The 11,546-nt window shown below is 36.1% G+C and overlaps 1 protein-coding gene across 2 annotated transcripts in view; it reads right to left on the minus strand.

Annotated features, from left to right (window-relative positions):
* The window catches only part of ptpn3 (protein tyrosine phosphatase non-receptor type 3), a 34,376-nt gene extending 26,978 nt beyond the window's left edge, over positions 1–7,398 (minus strand). The window contains exons 1-2 of one of the 2 annotated variants that reach the window (XM_033980470.2): positions 7,232–7,398; positions 1,839–1,953 (exon numbers count right to left, since the gene is read on the minus strand). In XM_033980470.2, the coding sequence (XP_033836361.1) occupies positions 1,839–1,907 (69 nt within the window). In that variant the 5' untranslated portion in view covers positions 1,908–1,953; positions 7,232–7,398. The remainder of the gene's footprint in view (positions 1–1,838; positions 1,954–7,231) is intronic. The other variant, XM_055228058.1, reaches the window with a different exon arrangement.
* Positions 7,399–11,546: the final 4,148 nt, after the last annotated feature.

The following is an 11,546-nucleotide window of genomic DNA, read 5'->3' on the forward strand; positions in this document are numbered from 1 at the left end:
AAAACAGGAAGAGACCAGACATGGGAAATGTACAGTGGACAATACATTAGAATATTCAGTGTTGTGTATATATGTGGTTTTTTCTGGTTAAATATACGTTATGGATGCAATACTTTAACCTTATCCAAGAAAGATAGAGCATTTAAAGGCACATCATGGAAATTTCTGATGGATTACAAAAACATAATTATCTTCTTCGGGAGAATCTAAAAAAAAAAATCTAGTTGTGCCGTCCACCACTAAATAGGAAGCAAAATATTGGCATTTAAAGAGACTGCTGTACTGATTCCCTTAAATGCATAATGTAACTTTTTTGTTTGAGGGTCTGCTATATGTTTGTCTTCATGCAGATGTTATTGCTTTTTTCTTGAATATTCCCTATTATGGCATCTCATGTGCATCTCCATGGAAACAAGCAGGTGACTCCACCAGTCCAAGTTACAGGTCAGTTCAATATCCAGGTCATGTTTTTTTTAAGGTATTTTTGATCAATAAAAACACCTGTAGATTTAATGCCATACTGTAGATAGAACATTTTTAGCAAAGTAGTAATATCTCCATGGACACAAGCAGGTATCAGAAAGTTGCAAAGTGCGCCTTTAAATATAGGTCTATATAAACTTTAAAGCAAAACTGTATTAATTAAACAGCTGAAGAGCATTAGAGCTGACAAGGCTATAAAATGTAAAGTGATTTATAATGGGATTGAATTGGTCTATATAAAAATGCAAGACAATGGATTTTTCCAGTGTGCTTCTCCACTGCTGACTTAATTTAAGTTGTAAAGAAGAACCCAGAGTAAGAACGCTTGTGTCCTTGGCAGAGGGCGGAGAATTAATCAGAAGATGTGGATCAATGAAAAAAGGAAAAAATAGAGTGTCACTATATCATAGCTTGACATTAAGATCATTAGAGCTGCGCTGGGCCGATAGAAGCAACATATGATCCTCCGCGACAGACAGGAAGTGTGTGTCTGCGCTGTGTATGTTTAAATACAGAAATACAGTGTGGATATTCTGGGCAACAAGTATATGCATATTTTGGCCTATACATGTACCCAATTTATCCAACTGGCTTAATGCTAACACTAGCCAACTGATGGGTTTCAGAGGATATCACAACATCATATAGGAAGTGGTGGAACGTAACAAAGTATAAGTAGTAAAATACTGTATTCAAGTCAAAATTTTAGGTCTGTATTTTACTTAAGTCAATTTTAGAGTGGACACTTCTTACTTTTACTTAAAGTATCTGTACTTTCTACTTCGCTACATTTTTAACAGGACTGAAAGGTAAACTTATTTTTTATTATTATTTATTTTTAATTAATTTTTTTTAAATTTTTTTTTTATTAATTTCAGCAAACAAAAACAGCTAAAATAAACAGATTGATTCAGTTGTTTCTGTTGCACAAAATTCAACACAAATCTTTATCAAATCTCTGCATTTGAAACTTTATTATATCTCAGTATCTGTGGAAAATATTTTTGCTTTGTACTCATTAAGTATATTTTTAAAAAGGCACTCTAATACTTTTACTTACGTAGATTTTTAAATTTTTACTTACTTTTACTGGGTTTAGTCACTAGTAGAAAAGATCAGGTTCAAATTTATCAATTTACCTTTTGGATATTTCAAAATACAATGTTGTCAATACGAAAATCTGTCTCTTGTACTCCATCTGGGATTATGACATCACCACAGCCAAACCAAGTGTCTGTTACTACAAATACCCCATAGATCTCATCTAATGTAGTTGTTACAAGTAAAAACCCTTGTAATTTCTGGATAGACTAACCACAGTGCTGATGTGCGTGTTTATTTATATTAGTACATACGCTGAGTCTGAAGGTCTGAATGGTGCCGTCCAGCAGCTGAACCAAACAGAGCAGGTCCGGTTTGGGCATCTCGGTCCCTCTCTAGACCAGGCACGGGTTGTCACTGAGAGCGGAACTGCAAAACACAGTACTAAATATCACACTTCAAGAATTTAAACTTTATTCATCTGGCAGTGGGATAATTAATTTGTCATGGTAGCTCTTGATACACAGTAAATCGCAGATAGGAAAAAGTATATATGCCATAAAAATCCTGATGAGCATGGAAAGAAATATTTGCAAATTTAAAAACTTCAAACTAATACTGAAACTGTTTTGAAGATATGAAAAATGTGGTGGCACAGTGGCCAGCACTCACAGCAAGCAGGTTCCAGTTTTTCCCTGGGCACTCTGGTTTCCCCCATTAATCCAAAATATGCACCAGAGGTAAAATCACCCAGCTAAGGTGGTCTTGGCCAACCCTAGCTCAAGATCTGAAGGTGGGTCCCTGGGTGATGTGTGGGGTAAATCTTAACCTTAATTAGTTTATTTTCTGTGAGTAAGTTAACTGTAAGCAAAAAAAAAAAGTTGATAAAAAAAACGTGCTAAACTTTTAAACATACAAGGTGATATTTCTGGACTTATGTGGTATATTTTCAGTCCATTCACATTTCAGCACTGTACACCCATCCCTCCACACTCTATGAAAAAGTAGGTTTGGCCATCGCCATCTGTCAATAGAGAACAACTCTGTATAAAATGTATTTATAAAGGACTACTTGATCGACTGCCTGAATATCACACTTGCTTGTTGAACAAGCTGGTGCCTCAAATGCAATTCAATCATCGGGTGACAAACATACTCATGCCTGCACCTGTTTTTAATGTTTTAAATGGACTTAAGTAGTTATTTATGTTTTGTTTGTATTATTATGTATTTTAAAGGCTGAGTGCTCTCATTGGGCTCTCTGTATATATATATATAAAAAGATAAATAAATAAAATAAACACTTGATATCAGGAGTTTAACAAAAAATTGATATCCATTGTTTTGCACAACCGTAGTGATAATCAAAACAATGTCAGATGTTTTGAGGCTGTTGTCAATGAGCTCCTCCCTTCAGATGTCACTGCGAAATGACTAACTAACCGAATACAGCCGGGGCAGAGCTGCAGAGGCCACAGTGAGTAATGTACCATGAATGTAAGGAGGGACCGTAGCTGTGTTTGTGTAATTCTTGATGAGTTGGCCTGGGTCTGAACATGCCCCTCTCCTCCTGTATCTCTCCGCCTTTGGCAGACGACTGAATGAGAAGAATGTTAAACACTTTCAGAATTGGATACGCCCATCTCCAAAGCACAGCCAATCCTAGACAAGCTTTCGAAGGCTGTGTAAACAAACTAACAAACTAGGGTGACATGGTTTGGGGGAAAAAATGTGTTGAGAGTATTAGATTTGCGATAGTCATTTAGCAGGATTCTGTTCAGAGCACACATTGTAACAAAAGCATTACATTGTACCCAATTTTTTGTATGTATTTAAGCAAAATTTGTCTTCCCAGTACAGATATATTGTACAAGCAGCTGTTGAGGTCAAAATATGTCAGATATATGATGTCTAATTAGAATGCATTTTCTGGTCTGATAATAAGGAAGGGTAGGTTAGCATGCTAGTTGTTGTTAGCTTTACCGTCACGGCAAAAGTCCACTCCGGTTTCTGAGAATTGTGAAAAGTGCTAATTAACTTATCGTGGTGAATAATTGGGATGTTCAGAATGCATAAGGTAAGTGAGGAATAACTTTAGACCACAGCAAACTGACTGAAATGTGACCTGATAAACTAATACAAGAATAACATACATTTGCAGAACATGTTTGTAGATGTCCAAACAAGCTTTTTTCTATAAAAAGTCAGGACATTTTGTTCTTTGAAGGGACATTCCATTACTTAAATAATTATAGCCTTTGTGGTTTGGTCATTGCATCAACTGAAATTATGATGTCGATTGCGATATATTGTTCATCCATACTACAGACACACTAATGCATGTGGGTGGATTTCATTACAAACTCAGAGACAACACTGAACAGAAACTGAACTGACATCATAATACAAATGGCTCATAGTTTATCATTAAGTAGAAGGGCAGGTCAGAATTCTATGGTAGAAGTTGCCTTTTAACTGTAAGCATGGAGATGTTTCGACACGGTTAATAATGTCTGTAATTACTAAACCCAGCCATATAATGTAAAACCAAGGAAAAAGATTAATTTTCTCTCTGCAAAAATGAAGTTGGAAAAGATTTTTTTTTACTATAGAATTTTAAAGGGATGCCTACCAAGGCCAAACAAATGGGTTTTGTTATCAGTTGCAAGTACTTTAAACCACAAGATTAACATGGCAAATTTGTGGATTAAGTCCTTTAAAAAAAACAGTATGATTCAACATCTGTGGATTTCCTGTTTGGTTAATTCACTCTAAAACTGACAAAAGTAGCTTTCTTCCATCAGCGTCCAGTGCTCTGAACAAGTGATTATATTTATATTTGTACTGATCCTATTGGTTAAAACCCTTTGCATTTGATCTTGTAGTGCCATCTTTTACTATCATCTTGTTTTCTGATCAGTGTTTAGTTTATATTCTTGTCATAATTATTTACTAAACTGGCTCAGGCCAGATGGATATATATAGTACTCTGAAATGAGTTCTACATATTATCAATCTTGGATGGCTCTCACTGAAAACTATGGGAAAATGCGGAACGTGACGATTATTTGAATCTGACTGGTTGAAGCGTCACAACAGTGGAGAAAAATGAAAAATCAAACTTTTGTTATATCCAGTTGAGAGAAAAACACAGATCTCCCCTGTCCACAAATACACAAAGCGCTTACCTTCTGCACATTTTTTCACAAACAGTAGTAGTATTGACACTAAAACAGGCTGAAGTACGCTTGTCAGGGTTGCCATGTTTGTTTTGGTTTGCTTGATTTCTTGGCTTTTGGCTTCCACACAAATATCGATGCTGCTTTGTGATTGGTCTGCCCACCTGAACCATACAGCGGGACTACACCAACATAGATTCTCATGAGTTTGTGAACTCACTGTGAGCCTAAGGAAAATTTATAGTCACACTAGGCAAAATTTTAGGTGTATGTGCACCCAAAATGGTCGCACTCTGGAACTCTGTCACAAATATCAAAGAATCCATCTTGCTGTGCAAGGTTACTGACTTACCACTGCCAAACAAAATGTACCTGTTGGTACAAATAAAGTAACATAAAGTACATAGTCCCCAGTCCTCCATTGACACAGATTGATATAGATATATAGATTTATAGATTTGTCTACCACACCAGACAAGACCCAAAGTGTAGGCTGTGCAAAGTGGCCCCTGAGACAATCCTGCACATAACTGCAGGGTGTAAGATGCTGCAGGGAAAGAACACATGGAGAGGCATAGTGTGCAGAAACACCTGTGCATGTATATTTATACACACACACACATATAATGGGGATATTTCTACTCAATTCTCTTGTTGGAATTTCCCCATTGTGGAACAAATAAAGAGTGTCTTATCTTATCTTACAATATGAAAATAGGAATATCGATATAACATAATTATATTTTTCTCCTCAGTTGTGAGGAGGTAGGCAAACGGAGATTGTGGCTAATTGCTATCACTACAGCCTACAGCTGCTTAAACAATGACTGTGGAGGCTAAAAACTGTAATAAAGAAGATAAGAAAGGAGGAGTGGAAGCACAACTTATAGCTAGAACTTAAATAGCATGAAACAGGTAAGTACAGATACTATAAAAGCCACCATTAAGCACCCCTTAGGTTTATCATCCATTATATTGTTATTGTTCATTTTCTCTTTTATATTGTGATAGAAATTTTAGGCCATATTGTTCTGCCCCATCTGGAACACAGTCTATTCTGTTACACACAGACAGTGTCAATGGGCCTGGAGTCTACCCAGCAGCCTCCCTGTGTGTTTTCGGTGATGTATTAATGGATTCCAACTAACCCAACTCAGTCTGGCCATTATGAAAGGACACAGGGGTTGAGTTAATATTTGAACAATGGGGCAGCCTCTGAATACATTAGCCAAGTACTCATTCTACATGTCATACTGATCATTTTCCATAATAACTTCAGTAAAACACCGAATACATTTGGAAATACTAAAAAAATTGAACAACATACATTACTTTACACTAGTCAAACTGGGGCAGCCTTTAGCCATAATCATAAATGGCTCTCACTCTCTGTGTCTATGTACTGATCATTTTCTGTAATAATTTAAAGTATTAGTGAGATGCATTTGAATTGTACAGGCTAGTGAGAACAAAAGGGCTCAAATACAACCTAATTTTCTATAATAACTTCAAGAAAAACATTAAATAAATGTGTAGGTGATGAAAACAATAAGGGTAAACACACATATTACATAGGATATAAAGATGGGGCAGCCTGTAACTGTTATGGCAATAAGGCTCTCGCTCACTGTGTCTATCTTTTTTCATAGTAACTTTAACTATTAGTAAAAAAATAATGAAAATCCTACATTTGGAAATTAAAAGTAGGTCTATACATTAGCCAGTTTAAATAGCCAATAAGTATTTAGCAAGTATGTACTATTAATTATTACAGACGCTGATATAGAGCAATGAGGTAGCATTTCAATAGCAAATATTTCACTGTGTCCAGATAATTTAGCTTTAAGAAAACATTTTTTATGATACAACCCTGTACATAGGCTGGTGAGAACTAAGGGACAGTCCCAGAATAGGCTTTAAGTATTAGCAAATAATTCCTAGCCTACTCATTTTCTATAATTAAGTATCGCAACAACATTGAATAGCCATAGGAAAGACAATTTAACAAGTAGACTATACATTTATATCTGGCTCAATTAGAATATGCAGCCAGACATAAGACTTATGACCTATGTTTTGTATGATCTCAAGCAGTTTTGAAATAATAAACAATGAATTTGCAACCATCTATGCTGAGAGAGACAAGAAAGGCATTTTTGTATTCATAATCAATATGTGGACCATAATATCCGGTGTCGTGATAACAACTTAAGGTCATTCTCTCACTGTTAGGACATTGTAATTCCACACACGCAACATCAAATCCATGTCGAGGCATAAAAAAAACTGGTGTTTGTTTATATTGGAGCAACTATTCTGCCGATTACAAATCCGACTTAACCTCACTGTACTTTGACCCATAACGCGAACAAGGGACGTGTTGACAACCTGAAGGTTTACGAGCTACACCCAACTGGAGCAATACAGTCCAGCAAAACTTTCTATCCACACGCTAAACTCGTAAAACTCAGCTAGGAGCGTGTTTTTAAGGAAGAAAGTAGAAATAAAAGGGTAGATAAAGCTGATACCTCTCTCGCATCGCCCCGGGAATGGTTCATATTGTGTTTCTCCACCGCTAAAACCTTTGGAGAGGTGCGTCGGTCGGAAGGGCCAGGTATCGCTGAGGTAAATGGTAAATATCCGGGGACAAGTTTCTCATCCCTCCGTGCGCGCGCCCCGCCCCTCCGCCGTGCGCGCTCCCGACTGCTCTGGGACGCGCTTCTGGATCTGGAGGCGCTGCATTTAACTTTAATAAACATGTTTACTCTACATTTAACTTTAATAAACATGTTTACTCTACATTTAACTTTAATAAACATGTTTACATTACATTTAACTTTAATAAACATGTTTAAAGGTGCACTATGGACGTTTAAACATGTTTAACGTCCATAGTGCACCGTCTCTGTGAAGACGTTATTACTTTGCCTGTAATGTTCTACATTATGGCATTAAACATTTGTCTCTATGAGGACAAGTGATGTCACCGTAACAGGTTACATGCCGGACCCACTCACAGTAAGTGTGCAAGGGAATCTTGCAATAAAGACACCCATAATCCATGACATCTGTATAGATAAATTTAATGCCATAGGCTTCTGTGGAATATTTCAAGATAAGAAATAACATCTCCATGAAAACAAGCAGGTGGCGGACCCAACAACTGAAAAGTTCGACTGTTAGACTACATAGTACACCTTTAAAAACACTTAAAAAAAAAAAATAAATAAATAAAAATAAAAATCTAATCAGTTTATTAATACTATTGTATCGGTATTAAAGATGCCAATTGATACAGAAAATATTGACCAAATTGGCCAACTGAACACTAGCTTGTCTTCATAAAGTTGTTTTTGCTTTTCCTACAATGTTTCACAGTACGGCATTAAATTTATCTGCATGCATGGATATAAGCAGGAGAGGTTACGAGGTTACAGGTCAGATCTCTAAAGAGGCAAGCCTGCTTACAGTAAGAATGCATGATTTTCAAGGTATTTTTGAGCAATAAAACGTGCTTTTAGATAGACACTTTTTATGCCATATTGCGGAACATTCCAGACAAAGTAATAACATCTCAATAGAAAGTTGCACCTTTAAGTCAGTGGCACATCGTTGCATAATGAAAAAGTCTCCCTAAAGTGAACCAATCACGGTATGTACGGTAATCTAAACCCAAACTGCTAAATGTTACAGTAGTGTCTATACATGGAAGAGAGAGTGTGCTCCTCAGGCTCCTGGTTCATCACCGCCATCTACAGGAGACATGAAGTACTGCTGCATCAAATCTGCTCAGTCAGCAGGGGCTTCCGTCATATTTGTAGGCCTATATGTATTATACAAAATCAAGCAAAGGTATTTCTCTAGTATGTAAAAACTATAGTATAGAATAGAGTTTCTGATTATGTGTAGACAATTAAAGGGAATTTCCAACACATTATTCCATTGGACAATATATATTTTTTGCATGAGTCGTGTCGTTTCAGGCATTACCTAAAATGATTGATATATATTTATTTACAATGTTTTATTGCCTTTTCTGAATGCATAACAATCTATTCTAATACTCTAATCTATTTAGTGAATACTCAAAATGTTTTTTAGGTGGAAAGATGGAAAAGCACTGTATAAAATGTGACCATTTACCATTGAGATTTTTAAATACATGACTTAGACTTAGACAGAGAATATTACATCTAGTGTATAAAGAAAATCATAAATTGTTATTAGTTATTATATTTTTTACATGTGATTTAATAATGCCACTGTCTTTGTGATAAAACATCTGTTGGCATGTGTTTAGTGTCTGGATATCTGAATACCCACAATGACTCTTTTAATAGTTGAATAGCACGATTATTCTGAATTGTTGTAGCCCTACTTTTTAGCCGACCTTAAAACCCATATCTTTTGAGGACAACTGTTTCAAAAATTAGGTCATATCTGTCCAGTATTTATTTGTTTAGTGTAGTATATTTGCCTGTTACTATTTTAGCCAGACAGAATAGTGGCATTGTGTGGATTTAGTGAGTGTGCATTTTCCTGTGTCTGTGAACCCATTTTATCTACTGTACAGTTTGACGTCAGTTTCCACACTCAAAGAGGCAGCACCGGTTCAATCCAGCCCGCCCACACGGGGTCATTGGGTAGGCACATGAGGTCTGTGGGTTAGGTACGTCCTGTGTCCAGTTGACTTTGGGAAGATATGGAGGAAGGGGACAGTTGCTGATTTAAAAGACCCTCTGACATATTGTGCAATATATCGAAATTGGATATGTGAGTTGGCACAATTGTCAAATTGCAAAGGCTGCAGTTATTTAGACAGTAGAATGTACTCTGAAAAATCTTGCTGTAGTCATGGTTCAAACCTCTACAAACATGCTCTGAAAATCATGGGATTCTTGTGTCCCCTTGGTTTCAGAAAAATAATGAAAAATTAGGACCTTTTCCATGTATTCACCTGTCCAGGGACTGTAGATGGAAAGTAGCAGTAGATAAATCTGGTACAAATAACCTTTTCTTTTGTAAGATTAATTAATTTGTACATGGTCCAACACAAAATAAAGAGTAAAGAAAGAACAGTTTTGAATGGGAAATAGAAAATCCTCAAAATGTTGCATCTAACAGAAAGCAGAAACTCACTAATTAGTTTATCAGTTTGTTTTTAATTTTGCCCTCTCTCAAATGTTAATAGATGTAACATTTAGATGTATACAGTCTGTCTACTTTCACTGTCATTATCTACTTTTTAAACAAATATCACAAATCGAACAGCAATACTTTTCAGAAAAAAAATCACGATTTGATTTTTTCCTCCCAAAATTGTGTAGCTCCACTTTGAACTGATGCCCATTTTTTAAGAAAGGGGCTCTATGCAGAAACCGATCAGTAAGAACCACCCCCTGTTGATCTGTTAAGTATCAGCTTTCTGCAACAGTAACCAAGACACCATGTACCAGTCCTGCCCTCAACCTCCTGCTCCAAATTTAAACCCAGAGACAAATCTGACGTACGGCCTGTGTCCCATTTCTGCACCCAGCCACTGAAACGTGATACTTCCCTTTATTTCATTTGTTGGTCTAATACTGTGATAATAACCTGATTGGCACTGTCACTCTAATGAAGGTTGTTTATTGTTTGTTAATACAATTGGTATAATTTTGCTATAACTACACCCTCATTTGTCTTAATTAATAATGATCTAATAGTTTAAGAAGGATTCAAGCTTAGAAATTTGGGTGTTAATTAACTAGTTACTAAACTTGAATCAGTCTTAGTAAACTATTTTTGAAGTATTTGCTCTTTATTAAGTGTAAAGTGTTACCTTTTTGGGTGTAAACCAAAATGCCCCACTAGTTTCCCATGGATGACTACTGTGTAAAAATGATAAAATAATAAATTAAGTGATTAATAAAAATATATAAATCGGTGTTACCATTTTGGAGAGTAAAACCATCAGTCATTGCCCTGTTTTTAAGAAATCTTTAAATTTCACATTGTTTTTTAGATATATGGGAGTAAAAATTCGCTATAAAAAAAACAACAAATTTTGTATGTGTAATTACTGTACACGAGCCTATTTTTTCATGTAAACCTGCGTAGCAACACCACAGCTAGCCTTATTTCGATCTCCACGGATACCGTCATAAGCCAAAATATTGCATTAGCACCTGGGAAGATAATCTGTTGTTGACAAAAATTATATAACTTCATTAATCATTATATAACCACAGTGACAAAATTAGGTTGGGTATGTTGTTGCTATGGCGTTTTAATAAACTCTAAAGACCCTTAACACGATTTTAACAAGATGTCAAGGAAATTCTACCGGGAAGAGTCCATATATCAGTCAGCCATTAAAACTGGCCGTGTTGACAGGTTAAACCTGTACAAGGATGATATAGGATAAGAGGGGGTTATACACTGAGAGAACGCAGCAGTCACCAATGAAAGATACATATGTTTAAAAGATTGAGTTTGTGCTAAAACAGTCCTATAGCAACAGAGCTAGTTCATATTAAAGGTCCACTGAGTAACTTTTCTGCTATCTACCTGTCCCAATGGAGAAGTGAATGCTTTGCCTGGAATGTTCCACAGTATGGCATTAAACTAATCAGACTTTACACAATTACAGGTGTTTTAATTGGTGAGAATAACTTCTGATAAGAACACATGTGTTTTTATTGTCATTGATCTGACCATGGGCTGTATAGTCTACAGATCTGACATGTAGTGGCATCACCTGCTTATCTCCATGGGGATAGGTGACTTTAATGCTGTATTGTGGAACTTTTTAGGCAAAGCAATAACAACTTCATGGAAATATGTAAGTGGCAAGACTTCCAC

The sequence above is a fragment of the Periophthalmus magnuspinnatus genome, chromosome 16, assembly GCF_009829125.3.
Source record: "Periophthalmus magnuspinnatus isolate fPerMag1 chromosome 16, fPerMag1.2.pri, whole genome shotgun sequence".
NCBI classification, from domain to species: domain Eukaryota; kingdom Metazoa; phylum Chordata; class Actinopteri; order Gobiiformes; family Gobiidae; genus Periophthalmus; species Periophthalmus magnuspinnatus.